A 22377-nucleotide genomic window follows, 5' to 3' on the forward strand; every position below is an offset into this window, starting at 1 on the left:
ACACTCGCAGGAAACCCACAAGTAGAGTTCCGCCTGTTTGAGGGAAGGATGACTGGGCTCTGGGGGAGGAAATAACACACTCACGGTTAGTGAGCAGTCGAGCTGCGACTGGAACACAAGGCTGCCTGATTTCAAAACTCTGTAATTCCCACTGAACCATGCTTCTTTCAGTGCCAAGTGATGTTACAGAAGTGCTCGCGTGAAAAACACGAAACCCAAACTGTCCACAAGCCACTGTGTGTGACAGAAGTCCTCCGGACATCCGAAAATGAGCTCAGCCTGCAGCTTCCTTTGCAGGCTTCAGTCTCTTCCTGAACTAACAGAGGCTTGGAAGCCAACGTGTCCGTCATTCATCTGGGTGACTGGGAGTTTCCCAACTTCAACCGGATGTCTTAGCATCGGAAAGTGCAATGAAAAAATGACAGCCCCAGCCACATTGGAAACGGAGCCTCACTTGCAGTAATATAGTGGCAGTACCATAGAAGGTACCAAGAGTAGTCGAGTCCATAGAGACAGAAAGTAGAATGGTGGTTGCCCGGGGCTGGGCAGGGGAAATGGGCAGTTAGTGTTTGATGTGGACAGACTTTCAGTTTGAAAAGAGGAACAGAATTCTGGAGATGGGAGTGTTGGCTGCACAGCATGTCCATGTATTTAATATCACCGAAGTGTACACTTAAAATGATTAAGATGACAAATTTTATGTGTATTTTACCACCATAAAAAATTGGGGGAAATATAGTAATAGTACTAGACTTGGCATGGGGTAGAATTCTGCAAATGCCTGGGCGATTTTGCCGTTTTCCTATTACCTGAATGTGAAGAAATGACAGGTTTCAGGACTCACATTTGTTGTAGGAATGGGACAGCAGGCTGTCAAAGACCCTGGGGACAAAGTTTGGCCTGAAGGGATGGCTCAGATGCATATCCCGAGGCGCACGAATGCAGCCCAGAGCAGGGGCCGGGGTAGCGGGCCGCACGGGGACGCGGGCAGCAGCGGCCCGTGGTCACCCATCCACGAAGCAGAGAGAGAGGAGCAATGGGACGCTGGTGGCGGGGGTAGAGGCTGGGGAAGGAGGCGGGCAAACCACGACGGCGCAGCCTGACAGTCCCCTTCCAGACAAAGGACTGGCGGGAGGAAAGAAGCCCGAAGCGCTCGCTGAAAGGAGTCGGCCGGGCCCTGCCGCCAGTGTCACGTCTCGACGGGTGGGTCGAGGGCGGCGCGCCCGATCTCTTCCAGATCTTCGCCATGACGCTGGGACGGGCTCCTTGCCGCCGCGTGCCCCCAGCCCCTCTGCGGAGAGGAAAGCGCTCAGGCTTCGGCAGCCGCGCAGGCCCACGGGGCCCGCAGCTCTTCCCCTGGGGCTCCGGGGAGGCGGGGGTGGGGCCCCTCTGGGACGCCTTCCAGGCTGAGGGGGTGAAAAGGCGGCCCGGGAGGCAGATCTCGGCGACTCTTTGTCTGTGCTCCCGGCCATGCGCGGGGCTCAGCGCTGGAGGGGCGGGACAGAAGGGGGCGGGCCTTGGACTCAGGCCCCAAAGTTCCCCCTTCCCAGAAAGCTGGCCCGGGCGTCCCCCAGGGACACGGAGGGCCCCGAGGGTGTGGGGAAGCCCTGCCCTCCGCCTGGAGGAGCTGGCACGGGCCTGGGGCTGGGGCTGGAGGGCAGCCGCCCTGGGCTCACCTGGTAAGCGCGACTCGTTCTGGAGAAACCCGCCCCCACCGTGGGGCTCCCCCAGCCCCTCTGAGGGGACTGAGCCTAAACGGAAGAGCTGGCCGTCATCCCAGCGGCCAGCGTGAGGCCACCGCCACCACCAATAATAACAGCATCGTCGTTGGCCTTGCCATGGCCAGAGCCGACAGCGCGGGCGCACCACGCTTGATTGAATCACATAATTAGGAGACACTTTAATGAATATTATTACATCTCAGGCAATTTTAAGAATGGCCTTTTACTTTCAATGGGCGGGCAGCATAAATACAATACAGTGATCGAGATTATTAATAAAGTCGTGAACGGTCTACCCGGGGTTCGCGCTGCGCGCAGCGGGCGCACCCGCGTCGCTCAGGCACGAGCGCACCAGAGCCCCCGCGCGCCGGGGCCTACCAGCCCCAGGTCCGGGGGACCCCACGCTCTGCCCCGCTTGGGCCTACTCGTCCCCATCAGCCCATCAGTCACTCCCCTCCCTTCTTCAAGGCCTAGAGAGAGCCTAGTCCTCCTCCGAGATGGGACCGAGATGGGCCGGAAAGGGGTCCCCGCCCCGAGGCCTAGTGCCAGGGCTGTGGTGTGCTTAGGGGGCGTCGGGACGGGGGCAGATCCGTCTCCCCGAGGCTGATTTCTGCGTCGCCCGGTGAGTCTGTGCCTTCGGAATTGCACCACGGCCCTTTGTCGTCAGTCGCTATTAACCTCCCACCGCGCGGCGGCTCCACCAGGCAGGTCGCAGTTTTCGGCGGAGCCGGGACCCTCCCGGGGGCGCTTGGGGAGCTGAGGCGGCGAGTAGAGCCCGCGGAAGTCGGATATGAAACCAGCGGGCGCCAGAACGACTTTCCGCAGAGCCCCAGGTCACCGCTGCCTCGCAGCCCGGCCTCCGCGCCCGCCGGCGCATTTGCATAGACAGCGTCTGCGCGTTCGCTGTGCGCTCAGTGCGCCCGGGCACACCTGTGCCGAGCAGCCCAGGAGCCCCCATCCATTTGCCCTTTTCACTCAAGGGAAACACAAAAAGCTGGAGCCCTCTCGGTGCTCAGGCGGGGTCACCCGCGTGGCTCCTTGCCGCCTCTCGGTAGGAGAAAGCGCAAGGAGGGTCCACGCCGGGCGGTGGTCAGGCCGTGTGGACCCTTGGATCCTGTCTCCAGCCCGGGGTCAGACCCTGCTCATCCGACCCCTGTTGGCAGCCGGATAAGGAAGGGCCCCTGGGCCCCAATGAGTCCTGCTAGGTCCTGTCGGTCTCGCACCGGGCAGGGCACGTCCTCCAGCAGGCGTGGAGGTGGCGGCAGGTCGTCCTGGGCCGGGGCTCCCAGGCGCTGTCCTCGTCTCTGCGGGGCTATGGCGGAGTGTGGACTCAGCTCCAGCCAGGCCTGGGGGCGGGAGTCGTTCAGCTTGAAGGAGCAGGGTCTTCCTTCATGACCAGCTTTCCTCTGTCGCACTCGGGACACCGCCCCCTGCGGGACGCCGGTCTGGACCTTCGTATCTGCAGTCCGGGTCCCGATCCGAGGCGCGCAGAGCCGCGGGGGCCCCGGCGGGACCGCGCGGGCCGTCAGGGCTTCAGAAAGGAGCCTCGCCTTCCCACAGGCCCCACTCTGGTCTCCGCTCGGCCCCGGTGCGAGGGGACAGGCTGCAGCGGCGGTGGCCCCGCATGAGCTGGGAGTTTAGATTCTGTGCTGTTGAATTTAAAAACGTAATAAACATGGGAGAAAAAAGTAAATCTCAGTGCTTCGAGGTTCTGAGGGCTTGTCCAGAGGCAAAAAAGAGAAAACAAACCTCCCCTGCCGCTGTAAGCCAGTGGCTGCTGGCACGCCTCTGGGGACGGGGAACTCGTTCCCTAACAAAAACACACCTTGCCCCTTACTAGTGTCATGATTTAAAAATGCAGTTAAAAAAAAAAAAAAGATTGATGTTGCTGTATGAGTATTATCTTTTCAGATTAAAATCGAAAGAGGTCAACAGAGTAACAGAGGTTGTGCTAGGATTGTTTCGCTTGGATTCTGCAGCCCCTCGGAACTGCAGTAGTTGGGGGTCTCGGGAGGCGCGTGGGTCCGCCCCATCCACGATGACCGTGGGGCGCTCCCGGGGCCGGGCGCGCGAGGAGTCTGGAGCCTCCGCGGCGACGTCCCGCTCTCTCGGTCGCTCGGCGTGTCTTTGCAAAGCCCTAGAGCAGCCCTGCTCCAGCCCGCGGGCCGTCGCCCCCAGGCCGCTGCCCCGCGCCACCGAGGCCCAGCCCGGAGGCCCAGCGTCCGCCTGGAAGCCCGACGGCCTATCCAGGCCGGCGTCGAGCAGGAAGAGCCTGAAAGGCCGCCTTTGGCAACAGATGGTCCTCGCTAGTCTCTGAGTTTCTTTCATTGAGAAAACTTTTTTACCCCCCAACCCCCAAGCCAAGAAAGTTGGGGAATGCAGCAGGTGGCCGCGTGCGCCCTCGATCACGCGCTCAAAGTCCCCAAACAGTGCCCTGCTGAGGCCTCGGGTCAGCAAGGGCAGCGCCGGTCCCTTTCCCCAATCCTGCGTGAGATGCTGTCTGACGCCTTCTACTCCTAGGGTTAAAACAAACGAAAGGTAAACAGAAACGCCTCTTAAAAGGAGAGAGTCTCCTTGCGTCGCTTCCAATAAAAGTCCCCTCCCCAGGGTGCAACAGCGCGCATGAGCAGAACCAGTGAGCAGCCGGGGGGGAGGGGAGGGAGACCTGTCGAACTTTGCAGGATTTTAAAAATTTAGTCAATGGAATAGCAACATATTTTTTTAAACACTTCCTCCTGGTAAAGAAATGTGGACTAAATTATTTCGATTGTTCTGGGCTCACATGCAAGATATTCAAAGTGTAGTTATTAAAACAAAAAACAAGAAACAAAACAAAACAAAAAACTGGTAATCCGCCTCTTCCTACAAAGGCAGGCAACTACACCTGCCCTGACACGTGGCAAAGGCCAGGAGCACCTGAGCCTTGGGGAGAAGCCCGGGGAGTTCGGCTCGACTCAGAAACACGCTTAGAAAAACTAGCCATTTCTCCTTGGACCTCCAATATTTCATAATAAAGAGATTTTTTTTTTATTATTTAATGTAACTTTCAAGAATTTAAACACACAAAAATGCAGGAGGGGAATGTTCACAAGTTTGATTACCACAGTTGTAAATAGAAACATTCATTTCTTATAAGGTTATAAATATTTCATACTGGAACTGTAAAATGCACATGATTTATAAACTAAAAAAAAAAAAAAAAAGAAAGAAACCAAACAAAAAATAGAAACCAACTTTGCTTCCTGCTAAAAAGGCATGTCATTTCATTGAGTTTCCTAAGCAGCAGATGGTTATTCACAGAATTTTAAATTACAACTTTTGTTTTTATAGTTTCCTTTTTAAAAAGGTTTACACTATTATGTACAAAGTGAAACTATTATCGCAGTGAAATAAAGAAGTTTAAGGCAAAGAGAGAAGTTCATGCTCAGTCCTCAGGGAGACGGCTGTGACTCCCAGCGATGGGCACACCCCTTGGGCTGTCCCGGCCATGGATGGACATTTGGACACAAGTCTTTCCTCGTACACTAAACAGAAGACAGTGTGGAGTTATATATAGAGATAATGTGTTTGTTTATATATATATGTACTTGGTGGGGAATATATTGAATATATTTAATTTACACTGTACCACAACTTCAAAAAAATAAAATGTATACTAAAAAAAAGACAAAAAGTGATAAGAAATGATTATTTACATATTTTCTTCTTTCCTCTAGATCCCGGAGGATTCTGAGTTCCTTTGAAAGTCAAAGTAGCCACATGTTCCAGAACCGTGGACTCATACACGCCTGCTCCTGTGTGCATGTGTGTATACATGCATGTGTACATATTACATATATATGCACACGCATACATGTATTTACCTTGGAATAACGTTCTTGATAGCAGAAGCAGCCACTCCAAAAAAAGAAAAGGAAAAAGAGAGAAGAAAAAGAAAAAGGAAAGGAAGATGGTGACAGCTCTCTCTGCTTGCCCAGAGATCGCAGACCTTGGTCCCTGCTCTGGGGCCCAGCCTGGCACCTAGGGTGGCTGATGGAGCGTGGGGAGAAAGGTTACCCCCATTGGGGCCATAAGCCCTGGCTCCTGGGCCCTGGAGCCCCAAAGTGCCGCCCCATGTAGAGGCTGTGCCCAGGGGAGAAGGGTTGGTGCTAGCAGATCGCGGTGGGGCTGTGGCAGGTGGGAAAGGGGACAGTGACACAGATGCTGACAGAAGTCCACACAGAGGTGCAGGCAGGGTGTCAGAGAGGAGGACGAGGGAGAGACACGGCAGGAGGGGCGCGAGGAAAGGGAACGGGGAGAGGCTGCGGGCCAGTCGGGGGCTGACATCCCAGAGCAGGCCCTGGCGTCCCCTCTCCCCACCAGGTCCCCAGCCCAAGCTCAGGGTTGTGGCCCCTCCTGCTGTCCTCACCAAGCCAACACAAACAAAGTGGCAGAACTCACAGACCAAATAGGAGCTATTTATTCAGTTCACAGTTGTGTGAAATGCAGCAATAAAAATCTTTGGACTTCAGCAAGTTGTTTTTAATTTTTTTCTTCTTCTGAAATAATAATAAAAAAAGGTACAATGTAATAGAGCTTGGAGGATTAAAAAACATGAAACCCTAAACAGTCCCCTTTGCCAAAAAAAAAAAAATCATAAAATTAGCATAATCTTATAAACACAAAAAACTCAAAAAATATTTTATAGTCAGATATTTTGGATTTTACACCACCTGTAAATTATATATACATAGAATATTGCAGAACGATAGCTGATACACGATATTTCCACTATTAATGCTGGTATAATCTTTGTACACTGGCCCTTTGTTTATGATTTTAAATTATTGCATTGTTTAGCGGGGACTGAGGCCCGGACCCGGCGCCCCCGCTGCCCCTACTCGCTGTCCGACTTGCCCTCCTTGGCGGTGGTGGAGTGGTTGTACAGGCCCTGCGCCATGAGGTGCACGGCCAGCGTGTTCTTGTTGCCCGTGGCCTTCTTGATCTTGGCACGCTTGTTCTGGAACCAGATCTTGATCTGTGACTCGTTGAGGCTGAGCTCCTGCGCCAGGCTCTGGCGCCGCTGCTCCGTCAGGTACCTGTTGGTCTGGAACTCGGCCTTGAGCCTCTGCAGCTGCTCGGCGGTGAAGGCCGTGCGCGGCCGCTTGTCCTCTCTGTTTGGGTTCTTCTTCTTTGGTTTGCGAGACCGGGGACCTGGGTGACATGGGGGACAAAGAGAATGCAGGTTACCGACGGCTGGGAGGCCTGACTCCTTACCAGAGGTGAGTCACCAAACAGGTACCACGGGCAAGGACACGGAGACCCGAGAGCAGAAGTGACAGGCCCAAGGCCACTCCAGGCTGCACTGGCCGGAAGTTGGGCTGGACTTGGAACTGGGCATGGGCTTTCATCAGCCCAGCACCCTGAGAGAGGGAAATCTGGGTGTGGGGTGTGGACGTTGTAAAGGGCAGGCTCAGTGGGAAGGTCGATGGCAAACATACGGTCTCTAGGTGAAAGCAAAACTCTGGGAAGAAACCAAGACCCCCAAACTTTCTGGTGTGTTTTCCCAGCACTCTCTGAGGCTCTGTCCAGGAATGAGGAGGAGGAAAGGAGAAAAGTGCTGAGAGAGAGGAGATGGGGGAGACTGGGGAGGGGGGCAGGCCAGTCAGAGAGACAGGGGAGCCCTGGGGGCTGCGATGGGGACAGGGGGCCCTGACAACAGGAGGGGCCCACAGCTGCTGCCGCCACCCCTGCCCCCTTTCCGACTCCAACCAACGGCCCTATGGGCCCAAGTTCATTGTTCCTTTGAGGATGGATGAGCAGTACCGAGCCACGGCTGGTCTCTTCGCCCACTGGAAGCCTCCCCAGACCCCTGTCCCTTCCTGGGGACAGACGATGGCCGCGTGTCCTCCCCTCCCCCAGACCCTGGGCTGCCTCACAGAGGCTGCAGGGCAGGCCTAGCTGATGCTGGGCAGATCCACACTTCTGACCGGAGGGGCCTCCTCCCAGGAAGTGCCCCGTGGCTTGGACAGGGTAGTGTCAAATTCCTGAGACCCGCCATCCACGGAAAAGGGCAGGGGGGGGGGGGTGGGGGGGGGAGGGAAACGGGTGTTCCTTTGAGGATGGATGAGCAGTACCGAGCCACGGCTGGTCTCTTCGCCCACTGGAAGCCTCCCCAGACCCCTGTCCCTTCCTGGGGACAGACGATGGCCGCGTGTCCTCCCCTCCCCCAGACCCTGGGCTGCCTCACAGAGGCTGCAGGGCAGGCCTAGCTGATGCTGGGCAGATCCACACTTCTGACCGGAGGGGCCTCCTCCCAGGAAGTGCCCCGTGGCTTGGACAGGGTAGTGTCAAATTCCTGAGACCCGCCATCCACGGAAAAGGGCAGGGGGGGGGGGTTGGGGGGGAGAGGTAAACGGTTTCTTTTTGTTGGTGTCAAGAAGCTCAACCCCAGGAGGAGCTTCTGTGAGGGAAGAGGTAGGCAAGGCCACTGGCCCGGGAGTGACATGCCATCGGGGTTGCTCCATCTGTGGGGTGCATGAGCCAACTTTGGGGAGCGCCCCGCCCAGCTCCAAAGAAAAGGCTGGAGAAGGATGGGCCCCCCTCCCCCTCTTCAGGGTCAGGGAACAGCCCGCGGAGGGACCTCCCTCGTTTGGAGGCCCGGGGCTGCACCCACCCGAGCCAGGAGGGTGCACAAGGGCACTGAGGCCGTGCCCAGCGAGGAGTCGGGGACGCACCAGAGGCCCAGGGTGGGCCCAGAGATCTCCCCTCTCGCCGACCCAGCCGGGCACCCGCTCTGGGAAGCAAACCCGTAAAGAGAGGTGTCGCCCAGGCCAGATGGCTCAACCCCCCGGCCTTTTACTTCTCCAGCACACGCGCACTCACACCGCCACCCCCGTGCGCGCGCTAAGTCACCGTCGCGCTCAGGGGGACAGCGCGGGCTCCGCGCCGGCGGGTCTGGCTGTGCTGGGCGTTGTGGATCCAAAGCGGCGGGCCGGCTCCAGGGGGGCCAGCGGAGGGGAAAGGACATGGGGCAGAGAGCGCGGGAGAGGCCGGGAGAGGCCCGGGGCGGCCTGCACCTGCCGGGACACGACCGGAGCCTCGTGCTCCAGAGCCCGGCCTCCGTCTCCACCCCTCCTGCTCCCGGGGCGTGTTAATGCACGCACCGACCAGCCCTCCAAAAGACCATATTTTTACGGAAAGAAAATCTTCCTAAAATTACAATTTTTAGTTCCTTTTCTTTCTTAATTTTCCTTCAAACGGCAAACACTTAAGGAGTCTTGGAAACAGAACAAAACCTCAAGAAAACTCCCATCGTTTCTTCTTTCTTAAACACCGAAAAACATAAATGTTATCTTATGGGGGTTTTTTAAAGCCCAGAAAGACCAGCGACGCGGGTCGGGCCGGGTAGGGCCACCGGTCTCCGGAGGCTGCTGGAGTCTGGCGCGGCCCGCCTCGGGCGCCACACAGCGCCAGGCCAGGGCTCCTCGAGACCGGCATTGTGCGCCTATATGTTAATTAAATATTAACAAAGGAGGTAGGCGAGAACAATAGAGCAAATTTCAGATCTAGCTTGGAGAAATTCGGATTTCATCAGAAACACACACACACATTTCGGCAAGAAGATGTCCGAGGGGTGACAGTCGTGCTGTAATCTGGGTAAAAGATCCCACAAAACAGTTGAGGGTTGGGGGCACAGGAGTCCTTTACCAGCTCGGGGACAAATGGAGCCCACTCCTAATGGCGGTTCCCAGTCGCAGACCCGCACCTAATGTGGCTGATGTGTCATCCCTACGACGACAGGGACTTCGCTTCTTAAAATCCCAGATATATGAAAAAATATGCCCACGCCTCTGCACGCGCCTCGAAAGCTGCTTCTTTCCTACCACCAGCAGATCCGAGGAAGTCCTGGGAGAGGGTCCTTTCTACTTGGGGGATTGCAGGTGCCCAGGTCGGACAGTTGCTTCCCTCTCCCAAGCTATGGGTGCAGGAAGGTGCTGAGCTCCTCTGCGCGCCCTCGGCAAACAAAGTCAAGCAAAGGAGAAAGGGCGCCTCTGTTTTCCACCCTTCCCTGTGAGCCCCCCACAGCCCCATTGTCAGCCCAGGCCAAAGAGACTGAAGAAGAGCAGGGAGCCCGGACCCTCCTTTCCCGATTACATCTGGGATAACTGGATCACAGGGCGGTGGGCTGGGGCGTGGGTCCCGGATCTGGTCTGAGTTGGAACATCCCGGGGAACCGGTTGAAAGTGCACGTTTCCGGGCTTGTCTCCCAGCCACCTGCTTTCCCACCAAATAAACTCCAAACCTCCAGGAGAAGGGTGGGCGAGAGGCAGCGAGGAGATGCCCAAAAACGCCAGAGAGAGAGAAAGAGAGAGCGCGCCCTGTAGCTGCCGCTGTCCTAAGAAGCCCGTACTCTGCTCGAATCAGTCCTGCCCCTCACCTCCCGGCCACTGTCCGGCCAGCTTCAGCGGCAACAGTGTCGCCGTGTGTGTGTGTGTGTGTGTGTGTGTGTGTGTGTCGGGGGGAGGGGTCGTGATGTCGTCTTTCTCCCGGTAAGTTCCCGCGCCAGCGCGCCCCGCAGCCCAGCGGGCCTCCCTGAGACGGGCCGGGCCGGGGGCTCTCCCCGGGCTCACCTGAGGAAGGTCGGTCCGAGTAGCGCGTGCAGTAGACCCAGGCCGGCCAGAGCATGGGCTGCGCGCCGAGGTTGGCGCTGGCCTGCGAGCTGTCCGAGTCCGAGCTCAGCGACAGGTCGCCGCCGCCCAAGGCGCGGGCCTTAAGCGCCCCGTCCAGGGGACCTCCGGGGTCGCTGCCTTTCTTGGTGCCACCGTGTAGCGTCAGCGTCTTAGAGCCGCCTTCCCCGTCACCCGGAGAGTCGCCGCCTCCGGCGAGTAGCTGCCCGCCGCCGAGCCCGGGAGCCCCCAGAACCCGGCGATGCCCCAGACCGCGTCCCCTGCGCTCGCTCGCGCTTTCCCCGTCGCTTCTCGGTTCAGGGATCTGAGGACTCTCGCGGCAGCCCCAGCGGGTCACCCCGATGTGCGTATGTGGACACGCACGGGGAGACTGCTATTTTTAACATTTCCATATTGTTTACCGTGGGGAGAAATCCCACAATTCCTTGCACAAAGTGCATAAATAATATTAAATGAGCTGCCGAGATACAAAGGGACTCCTGTGGTCCGCTATACTTGCTGGCGGAGAGGAAAACTGTCACTTACATTTGACTTTGGTCACCCCGCAGCTTCCTGGCTTAGACGCGGAGCTGGCGCGCAGGACGCTCCTGCAGACACTCGCTGCAAGTGTGCGCGCGTGTGCGTGTGCGGGGAGGCGCGTGCACGCGGGGTTCCACCCGCGGACACGGGTCCTCAGGGAACGCGCACACGCACAGATCCGGGACAGCGTGGGAGCGCGGTCCCGGGCTCCGTTTGCGGGAGGAGAAGTAAAGGAGCACAGGGCTTATAACTAAACCTCCTTTGGAAAGGAGAGGGGGCCTGACCGTTCAGCCAAACCCTCCAACCACCCGGAGACAAAACGCTCCGAAGGCAGCTGCCGCCCCCAGCTGGGGCCGGACCATCCGACCCCCGCCCCGACGTCTCTACCCGGATTGAAGAGCTTCCAGGCCATTCACCTCGTTTTCTTTGTCTTAAAATCCTTTAAACTAGTTTCGCAGGAGAGCAGGGCCAATTTGAAAGGGGAATTAGGACTCGCATGGCAGGGTGGGGGCCCCAATTTGTTTCCCCTTCTCTCTTTTCTTTATCTTTCTCAACTTCCTTTCCAGCTGCTGTCAGAATGTCCAACTCGAGCTTCGTTTCCTCTTCTCTCCCCCCCCCCCCCCCACCCCCCCCCCCTCCCCCTCTTTCCCCCCCCCCCCCCCCCCCGACTCCCTCCTGTTTGCTTTTCTCTCCCCTGCGAACATCCTCCTTACCCCAGGCTCGCCTGTCCATCATTTAAGATGCATTTTAATGGAAATTTGTGAACTTCTAGAAACATCCAAAAGAGCAGCTCTGAGGGTGCAGGAGCATTGGCACAATATAAGTATCCTCGATGGGGGAGGAGGGGGGAGGGAGACCAAAGCCCGCGCATAGCCCTGATCGACCATGGGCAGCTGCAGGGTGCCCAGCAGCCAAGGCCCACCACGGAGCAGAGTTCTGGGCCTAGGGCAGCCAGCAGGAAGCTGTCAGGCTCACGTCCCCAGGCAGTGTGACCTACCAGGCCACCTCGAGGCTTGCACGTTGTGCCCAGCCTTGCTCAGCTCTCCTCACGTCCATACCTAGGTCCTGTCCTGGCTCTGCACCAGCACTGTTCACCCACAGCAGGCTCCAGAGTGCTGGGTGGGTGGGTCACGAAGCAACAGTTGCCAATGTGCTGCTCCCAGGAAATTAACCCCCGGACAGGGAGAGTGGGCAGTGGTTGGAGAAGGCACTGGGCTGGGTCTCCTAGCAGCTAAAGGTGGTGGAGGTGGGCAGGTGGCCTGGGTGTACAGGCAGATAGGGAGTGTCATCCATCTTCTGTGCATCTGCAGCAGGGTGGGGATGACATTTCTCACTTGAGGTGACTCCCATCTCTCTTTCTGCCTCCTTCCTCGTGCCCCATTAGAGGGGTCCTCACCAAATTTTCTGGCTAGGCACATACCTGCTAGGGGTCCTCCCTGGCTCTCAAAAATGAAACTCCACAGTCCACTTGCCCCTAGGAAAATGGGGCTGGTGAGGGTTTGTGGGAAATGGGGCTTACGGAGGTTTTTTTTTTTTTTTTTTTTTTTTTTGGAGAAAATTTCCTGCAGTTCTCAGAACTCTAATCATCACCAGTCAGAAAATGGATAGTTCAATTTCTTCAGGTCTCCTGACATGGAGTGGGTGGAAGGAGAACCCAGAGCAGTTTTGCTTCCTGCAAAGCCATCCCAGGCTAACTTCCACACCCGTCCCATGAAAACCAAACAGCCCATCTCCTGAGGAGTGTTTTCTGATTTCTTGGAAACCTCTGCCTCTGGTCGCCTTTGCATTACCCGAGCCCATGGTGTGGGACTTCAGAGGCGCTCTTTCCTGCGTCCGAGACCCAAATTCATGGCTGCAACATAAACCTTGCAAGGCAGCCCTGACTCCAGGCAAGCCTCGCCTGTTTGTGGACGGTCACCTGACCCGTGTCTCCAGGCTGCAGGGTCAGGTGGGTTTGGGGAGGAAGGGGAATTCGTGGGTTGCCGCCTGGAAGATGGAGAGAGAAGGTGGAGTGAGGAAGGAAATATTTAGAGCAGGGTCTCAGGCCACCCAAAGTGGGCCAAACATGAAAATAGCTCCGGGAAAGAGCTGAGAGTGGACACCATTCAAAGGGCCAGGGAGGAGGTGGGCAGACGAGGGGAGGCTGCAGAACGTTGGTTTGCCCGGGGGCTCGGGGTACTCTAAGTCTTATAGGCAAAGAAATCACCACAAGCTGTTGCAGGAAGCTTCTAAAACGTGCTTGGGGCCCAGTCCTGCGCCCTCTGGGACTTCGCCCTGGCTGTGACTTCTGGGGATGCTCGGGAGTCAGCCTCGGCAAGACTCTTCCCGGACGCGGGGACGCTAGGGCGGAGATGCCAGCCCCGGCCGCCGCTCGCCCCGCGGCCCTGCGCCCCGCCAGCCGCCGCGCTCCTCGGCTCGCTGGACCCCAGCGGCTTCCCCGCGCGCGATCAGACGAACCGGCACCGGACATTTGTTTCTCCTCGGACGTAAAGCGAGGCTCGGGCCCGGGAACCCCGTTTCCCTTCTACTTTCACCCGGGACCAGCAGAGCTCTCGCGAACCACCCGCTTCCAGAGAACCACCCTCCGTATTTCCGAGGCTGGTTGCCCGAGGAGGGGCCTCGGACAGCGTAGAGAGGGGCGCAGGCTTCCAGGCGCCGGGGACTGCGCACCGAATCGGCGCCGCGCTCCCGGAGACGCCGGTGCCCGGTGCCCGTGAAGCCTCCCGCGCTTGCTCCATCGAGGCCGCAGCAGAGGGACTTTCCTGGCCGCTCTGCCGTCCCCTCACGCCCTCCCTTCTCCAGACTGACGTGGGCACGCTCGGAGATAACGAAGGCAGTGGGAGCGCCGTTCGCTCGCGGGGATCTCGCCACTCGGCGGGCAGAGACGCCACGCACTTCGGGGAAGCAAAATCTCCACCCCAGCAAAATCTGGCCGGGCCGGCCCCGCGGCCCTGGACAGGAGCCGAGCCCCCACGACCGGGATTTGGGAGCCTCCCGCCTGGCAGAGAGCCTCCCTCGGCTTCTGGCGCTGCCGCCCCCGGCTCCTGGCGCTGCCGCCCCGACCCTGGCCTGCAGACAAAGGCCGAAATGAAAGAGCGCGGGGAGCAGGGGGCAGTGCGCACCGAGGTCGCGTGTCTGTGCTCACCTCCGAGCGAAAGAAGACGGGCCCACGGCCCGAGGGGGCGAACTCGGGGGCTGGGCTCGGGGAGGCTGGGGGCTGCGGTCAGGGACCGTGTCTAAATAACCCCAGGAAGGAAGGGGTTAAACTCAACAGTCGGGCCTGGAAGCGTCGTGGGGGCCGGGGGCTCACACAGCCTCACGGGCCAGGCCCTTGGCCTCGCCCTGCCCCAGTTCCGCCGGGGGCGCAGCGTCCGGAGCTGGGTGGGTGGGTCGTCGCCGGCGGATGGGAACCCCGGGGAGGGTGGCCGGGCATCGCGGCGCAAGTGCCTGTGCTCAGCTAAAGCCCCCTGGGGGCTGGGGAGCAGAGTGGGTGAGGTACCCACTGGGGACCGCCTTGCTGCTCCAGCCACGGGGAGAGGACCTGCTCTTGGCGCTTAGCCCCCCAGTACCTGCCTGAGAGAGGTGGGAAGACGGGGGTAAGTGGGCAGATAGCCAGAGCTGCAGACCAAAGATGCAGAAACCGTCCCCAGCGTGGCTTCTTATGGAAACAGAGCTTCTGAAGGACAATCCGAAGGGCCGCTTTACTTGTGGAAACCCCACAGCCAAACTGAGTCCTCCGTGGCCCCACCGCCCTCCCTCCCTGGGCGTTTCTCCAGGGCCGGACGACTCTTGCTTGGGATGACCTTGCCTCTGCTGTCCCCTTCCCGCTCTCTCACCCTGTTTTACTGCTGTTCCTGGTGCCGGTGAATTTGAACCCCTGTGCAAGTTGGGCTCACTCCCACTGTACGTGGGCGACAGCGTCTTCACTAAACAGTTGCAGGCTCTCGGGTGTGGCGTTGGGGTCTGGTTGGCTGGCATCTTTCCAGAGCAACCGTGAGGGTCATGATCGGGAGCGCAGACCTGTTGGTGACCTAAGGCCTCCACGCTAATGAATATGCCCTCTCGTACTGCAGCCATTCCGAAGAAAGTGGCACATTCCAAATAATCTAGATTCGAATAAGTAAAATTAGTTTGATAAAGGACTTCGAAGGGTGGCATCTATGGCTCCAGCTGGCTAAGCACACCAAAACGAGAAGGAAAAAACACATTCGAGGATAATGAGCTCTGAAAAACATTAGCCACCCTCTCCATCTTAGAATCATTTACAGATGGAAGAGACGCTGGTGTCTAGCCACTGTCTTCCTATCAACCTTTGCAGAGAAAACAAGATGTTCAACAGGAACTCTGGAAATACACACTTCACCTCACAGAGCAGAGCACTCTTTTCTTCTCCTTTCTCCCCTAAAGGCTACGGGTAATTGCAGAGAGGCTCGTGTAGCATAAACTCACATATGCTAACTTTCCACCATTTTCTGAAGTATGATTAGGGTGGCTAGAGAGTTCCAGAATTTTAGGCAAGTACAGATCTAACTCAAACCACCCAGATCCAGCCCAGCCAAGTTACCTACAGCTAGTGACATGATCACTCATTAGTCTAGGCTGAATGTAAGGAAGAAAATATCTAAACAACCCCCCCACCCCCAAATACCAACAACCGCATAGCTTAACTGGGGGGAGCCCATATAGAGTTATATATTGGTTTTGTTGGGGAGATAGATTTTTTTTAAAATGTACTTTTAAGTTAAAGCAATGGAGTTGATTTTTATCTTTATCAAATAGAAATATATAAAGATATATAGTTTTATACAAAAGGGTGACAAAAATGTGAATTAAATCCACACATTTCCTAGACTTGATTCCATAATTGAACAATTCCTTTGAGTTTAACAAAGTTGGCCATTTCTTTAGCGTGACTATAATGGACACACATATTTATATGTGTAGTATGGGGAGGGGATCCCCGTACACGGTCATTTTCTGCGTTAAGTATTGAAACACACTCGTGTGAAGCGAGGTGACCTTTTACAAGCACAAAGGCTCAGTAATGACCTTCGTGGACTCACACTCAGACGGGCAGTGGTGTCACACCCATAATGTTTACCAAGGCCCAAACTACCCTGCCCTGAGCAGCCGTCCTGTCCCAGTCCTGTTAGGGATGGGCACCCAGTGTCGGTACCTCAGGCAGTGCATCCTTCCTTTTCCTTGAATCCCAGCACTTCTGACTCCATTTAAAGAAAAGCCAGGCAAAGCAATATTTTAAAGCTAAAACACACTATAGAAATGCTCTCTCTTCTCCAAAAAAATGCCTCTTCCCTTTCCCCAATCTCTCTAAAAACTATGCCAGTCGTGTTGTATTTAATGTTAAGGAATTTCAGGGTTTGTGTGTCTGACATCAGTTAATCCCCTAAGACACAACAGCCTCTGTGCTGACGCAAAGTTCAGGACCTCTGCACCGTTTAGAGTATTAACAGAGGCCAGGAGAAAGAAATGGGATATGCGCGAGGATTTCCCACGTATGTAGCTAATGCCCTTAAATTCCTGGGGATTTACACTTGCCCATCTATCGGGAGCGAGAAATGCGAGCTCTTCTAATTAACTGCCTGGTTTTAGTTCTCAGTTCACACTGCCAGGACGAACTGCGGCGGCCGCGCAGCCTCTGCGTTCCAGATGTTGGGGGCCGCGCCTGGGGGAGGGGGCACTCTGAGCGCCACCGAGGCGCGGCAGGCGCGCTCCCAGGGCAAAGCGCGGGTTCCCCAAACAGACGACACACATTGGGCGACACTTAAGGGTTTCTGTCGTGTTTGCAGAGACAAGTTCAGCTGCATTCAGTGCAAAGCAGCCCTGAAAGCTCAGGGTTGAAAACAGAACGTGGAACCGAGGCTCGTTCGGTTGGGAATCTCTCTCTGGGGCCATTCTCCGCAGTGGGCGGCCAGGACGGATCTCTAACCGAGATTCCTAAAGAGGCGAGCGTCCGCTAGGGTCCGGAGCTGGGCTGCGTGCAGGCTTGGAGCCCTTCTGCCCTGGCGAGAATCTTTCCACAGTGGAAACAACTCCTGGAAAACACAAAACCGAGCGAAAAGAAAGCGGCGATGCGGGTCTGGGCAAAGGAAAGCTCCGTCCCCGGGAAACAGGGCGCTTCGCACTCGCAGGCTCGCGGGCGGGGGTTCGGCAGGGGCGCCAGGAGCAGTGTCCAGGCCACCTGCGGTCCTGGGGCGGGGGCAGGCGCGTTCCCGGGCACCCCTCCGCCCACCGCAGTCGGGTCGGCTCTGCGGAGCGGGAGGGGAGGGCCCCGTGCTGGCCGCAGCACCTAGCGGCGACCCGGTGGCGGCTCGCCCGGACTCAGGGCTTCTCCGGCCGGTGGGGAGCTGGACGCGGGGCAGCTGCCTCGGAGTCCGGGGCGGTGGCGGGGAAGCCGCACGCTGCACTTTCCCCGGAGCGCTCGCCTGGCCGAGTGCGCACGCCCGGCAGCGGTGGCTGGAGGTGTGCGCGGGCGCGGGCCTTGGCTCACTCGGGGGGGACCCAGTCCCTTTCTTCCAGAATTAGGCAGCCTCTGCTGGGGCGCGTCCCTCTGCCCCCTCTGAACTCCCCTTCCCGCCTCGCCGCTGCATCGGGTTGGGTGTGGTAACCCCTCGCTGGAGCTTCCAGCGCTGGACCCCCAGGAGGCCCCGGAGCAGGTTTCCTCCGAGGGTCGAGAAAGCCGGGTCCCTGTCTTCCGGCCCCCCTCCCGCGCCATCTGAGTAAGCAGCGAACCCCTGAGTGAGCACGATTTGGGGGGTGATTCCTAGTGACTTGCTCTGTGCCCCCCGATGCACGGAGGGAGGGGGTCTGTGGCTGGGCGGGGGTGGGGGTCGATCTCTACACTGGCAGGAGCAGGACCCTGGGCTGGGCCCTGGGCGCGCTTCTGTCCGGTAGGGACTCGTAGTTCAACAGCGAGGACCTGCGAGTCAGAGCCAGGACCCAGCAGGCTGACTACTTGGCTCGCGAACTTTCCCTCCCAGGCGAAAGCCTGCTCTCCCACCCCCACATCCCGTGCCTGGCGGGGCTGGGGCGCCCGCCCAGGAGCGAAGAGCCGGGCGGGAGCGGGGGCCCCTCTCCGGTGCCCAGCACCCCGGGCGCGTCGGGTCCCAGAACTCGGCTCAGGCGTATCAAGGGACGGCCTGGGGCGCGGATTTGTGAATGAACCGCTGAGCTCTTTGCAGCTCACAGATCAGAGGGCTGCGATCGCCCCACCGACGTGGTCCAATGAGCCGCTGCAGTAAGTGCTTAGCGACAAAGCAGGGGGCACGGCCGGACGCTGCAGATCCGCGCTGCGCTGGGCGGGGCGGGGGGACGAGGGGGCCGAGCCAAGGCAGCAACTTCAAAGCCGGTTGTCCGGACTCAGCGAAGGGTGGGTTCTGCCAGGTGGCACGGTTCGAAGCAGCATTTTCCCCGCCCCAGGCCAGCGAAATGTCCGAAGGCGTTCCCATCCCAAGCGAGAGTGACACGGGGCTCCCAGCCGTCTCCGCGCCCTCCCCTCGCGCGTTCTTGGGGTTCCGCCCCCCCGCCCCCCTTCCCGCGCCGCCCTGGAGGTGATCACAGCCCGAGACCTAATCCAGTGACCTCCGGCGCGGGTCTCCACGGCCTCCCGGGGCTGGCTGCACTTGCTTCCCTACGTAGCTGTGTCGTTCAAATGTCCCCCACCACCAGCTCCCACCTTTTAAAATTCAAGTCTTTGGCGGCCTCCCTGATGCTCCCCGTGCTGGGGAGGGCAGGGGAGGAGCGGGCACCCACGTGCGCCCCGGGCGCAGCAGGCCCGGCCTCTCCACCTCACCCGTGGCAGATGCTCTGAGCCCCGTCTTCAGAGAGAAATCGATCGGCAAAGGCCGACCGGCGCGGGTCCGGCCTCCCCCTTCCCTGCCAGGCCCGTCTCCACTGCAGCCGAGCAGCGCGCACCTGAAAGACATTTCTTCTTACCTGACCGCTGCCTCCTAAGTATTCCCACTACCCGCGCCTCAAATTTTGCGCTGATTTTCTGGGGGACCTCGGAGACAGGAGAGGTCGGTGGGGTTGCTGGGGGGGGGGTAGGGAAGGAGAGAGGTCAGAGGTTAGGGAGGATTAAGGCTTGTGACCCCTCTCATCCTCAGTGACTCAGGGTGGGGATCACTGTAGCAAGGGATCCGGACATTTTAAAAAACCGAATTTTGGGGAGAGGGCATGTGTCCAGTGAAGACAGGGAAAAGTCTAAGTGAGGAAATGGTCTAAAAGTGGAAGGAAGAGCAGAAGATGGCAGGATCTCCTGGGACCTAGAGGGGAAAACGGACGTGCATCTCAGGTGAGGAGGAACCCCAGGAGGCCTAACTCCCTTGCACCCGTTAGAAGGACAGTCCGCTTCTCTCCAGGGCACTTCTGGGCTCCAGTTGCAGCCGGCCTCAGCCTCTCGCTTTCCTCCCACCTTGTTGGGAAGAGGTTGGCGGGCCCCTCCTGTGCTGTGTCCTCCCTCGGCCCCCCAGGTTCCAGACAATAAATTCTTTCAGGAGGACTGAACCACCCCCACCCTCTTTCCCAGCCACCAAAGTAGCTCTTGTGTTTGGGGACTTCCCGAAGGTATGGCAGCCGAGAGCAAGTTAAAAACAGGAATCTGGTGTTGCCTTTGCACTTAACTCGCCTCCTCACCCCCACCCCTCCTGCTCCCCAGCCCCCTTCCCACCAGCCGGAAGGGGCTTTAGCTCCCACCACTGTGCTGCTGACTATCAACTCTGAAGTGAGCCTGGGTGTCCAGCTGCCGCTCAGACGCCTCCACCTGGAAGTGGAATGTCCAGGTCAGAACATTCGTGCTGTGCCCCTGGCCCCCTATTTGCTCCTTCCTAGTGTTTTCCATTCACCCAGCTGCTCTGGCCAAACCCCCAAGAGATGTCTGTGATTCCTCCTTTTCCCTCAGTGCCACGCCCCGTGGCCCTGTCAGCCAGGCCTGCTGATGGACCTTCGCATATCCCACAACTACCCACCTCCTCATCCCCGCCGTGTCCACGCCATCCCTTCTCCTGCCTGGAGGACTGCAGACCCTCCTCGCCAGTTCTCCACCTCACTAGTGTCCCCTGCAGTCTACCTCTCTCCATGCAACAGAGCAAGCTTTTAAGGAGGAATTCAGACCATGTCACATCCTTGGTCACAACCAGCGATGTCCACGCACAGTGAGACGAGACTTACACATGTATCCTCACAACCTCAGGGCCCCCGGCAATGGCCCCCTGCCTCTTGCACCTGACATCGTGACCCTAATCTTGCCAGCCCTCCACTGCCAAGCCATTCGCACCTCAGGGGATCGCTTTTCCTCCTGTCCTGGCTCTTTCCTCTATCTGGAATATTCTTTTCCCAGATCTTTGAACACAGGCTGCCCCCAGAAAGACCATGCTATCCAAAACAGCTCCCATCAGTTGGATTCTTTATAGCACTGCATGCAGTTACGAACACCGTCTGTCTCACTATTAGAACACGAGCCTCAGGAGGGCTGTGCTTTGTCTTCTTGGTGGCTTTAGCCCCAGTCCTGGATGAGAGGCTCACATGCAGAAGCATCAGACCAGAGCTCTTGAACTTTCTAGTCTCAGGACCGCTTTACAATCCTAAAAATTATTGAGGGCCCCGAGAGCTTTTGTCTGTTTGGAATCTGTCTATTGATATTTACTGTATTAGAAATGAAGCAGAAATGTTTTAAATATATTTACTGATTGATTTATTTACAACGACAATAAAAACCCACTTCATGTTTACTTAACGTTTCTTAATGGACAATTACTGTATTTCCCAAAACAAAAATAATTAGTCTGAAGAGTGGTGTTTTACATTTTCACATGCCTCTTTAACATCCAGCTTAAGAAAGGGTAGCTGAATTCTCATTTCTGCTTGTGCAATCCATTATTTTGGCTCAAGTACATGAAGAGAATCCAGCCTCTCAGAGACACATAGTTGGAAAAGGGAGGAGTATTTTCTTAGCCTTGTCAAGTAATTGTGGACATTCTTTCTTGATGTTACACCAAAATTCATGGTGAATTTCATGACTGAAGCCATGTCAGTGAGCATTGCATACTTTATTTCATTAAGATCCCTTGATTTCTCTTGCACTTTGAATGACTCTTTTACTCAGGCAAGATTTTGTGATGTCATGAATTAGTCATTGGAAAATATTGGTTCAGCGAGTTATGCAGTTCTTTTAAATATTGACACGTTGCATGAAACAATGTCACAAAATCACATTTGTTAATATCACCACTGATCTCACCAGAAAACTTAAATATTGGGAAATGGTCTGGCTCACAGTTTTGGATACAAGTTTTCAAAAATTCTATTTTTCCCTTGGAAAATTCAAATTTTATCACTGTCAACAAATGCTATTGCCTCGACAAGACAGGCTCGCTTCATTTATTTTTGAGAAAATGTCTGCCAGATATCCAAGTCTCAATAACTACGGTTGCCTGCTGGATGCTGTTCCATGTAAAATGGGACTCCCTGCAGAACACAGCTGGCTGGGCTGACGGTGCTGTCACACCAGTGCTTCTGTGTGCCAACTCCCCAGTTCTTCATCCGGAATATTAAAAACACATGTGCTTGAGAGCTGAGATTTAATAAAACTAATACTTTGTATTGCTTCTTCAAGAACATTCTTACATAGAACTGCCATTTAAGGAAAATGGGGACCATGCTGCCATGAAGAGTCCGATGTTCACGTGTGCAGTGGGGGCCAGTTACCTGGACTGCGCTGACTTATCCTCACTGTTCCATCCACACGTCAGTGCCGATGTCTACACAAGGAGAAAGGTGCATCATGACTCAGCAGAACTGCAAAAATAGCGGGTAGGTGGGCCCTCTGACAGCGTCTTGGGGACCCCCCAAGGTCTGCATTTTGAGAAGTGCCGAATGACAAGAATATTTCGCAAATGAATGAATAACTTTTACTATCATTGTATATGGTGGAAGCTAGAGGTCCTCAGCCCCTCATCCGAAGCCCTTGTCATCAGGTGCACTTCAGAGTCCCTTTGATTTTGGGGAAGGTAGTGTACCTGTTGTGTCTCACCTATCCCAGTGGGGCGTGAGCAGTGCCCTGTAATCAAACATGAGTATTTCTCTAGTTAAAACTTAGGAAAAGTCACGTTAGCAGAGTAACATCCACAAGAGGCCTGTTCAGATCAAGTTTTGCCATCAAATGAGATAGGAAGATAACTGCATTTTGAAAGCTTTTGGACTGATGGCCGGTTAGCTCAGTTGGTTAGAGCGCAGCCTTACAACACCAAGGTCATGGGTTCTGATCCCTATGCCCGCCGACTGCAAAAAAAAAAAAAAAAAGAAAGAGTTTGAACTTTGGCCTTGTAGACAGGTTGTGGATGTATCCCATGATCTCCACTTCACAGAGGGTCTCTTTGGGGAACAGAAAGCCAACAGGTGCCCAAGGTCTCCTGGTGGTGAAGGAACTGGAAATCTAGTGCTGGCCATGGAGC

The 22377-nt window shown here is 56.6% G+C and overlaps 1 protein-coding gene across 1 annotated transcript; it reads right to left on the bottom strand.

The window, feature by feature from the left end:
* Positions 1-6597: 6597 nt before the first annotated feature.
* EN2 (engrailed homeobox 2) lies at positions 6598-11965 on the bottom strand. Its single transcript, XM_008567082.1, has 3 exons — positions 11960-11965; positions 10334-10703; positions 6598-6914 (listed from the first exon to the last, which is right to left on the bottom strand). Exons 1-3 carry the CDS (start codon positions 11963-11965, stop codon positions 6598-6600), a joined length of 693 nt encoding a protein of 230 aa, XP_008565304.1.
* Between the last annotated feature and the right edge of the window lie 10412 nt (positions 11966-22377).

The sequence above is a fragment of the Galeopterus variegatus genome, unplaced genomic scaffold (genome assembly GCF_000696425.1).
Source record: "Galeopterus variegatus unplaced genomic scaffold, G_variegatus-3.0.2 Scaffold292, whole genome shotgun sequence".
NCBI lineage: Eukaryota > Metazoa > Chordata > Mammalia > Dermoptera > Cynocephalidae > Galeopterus > Galeopterus variegatus.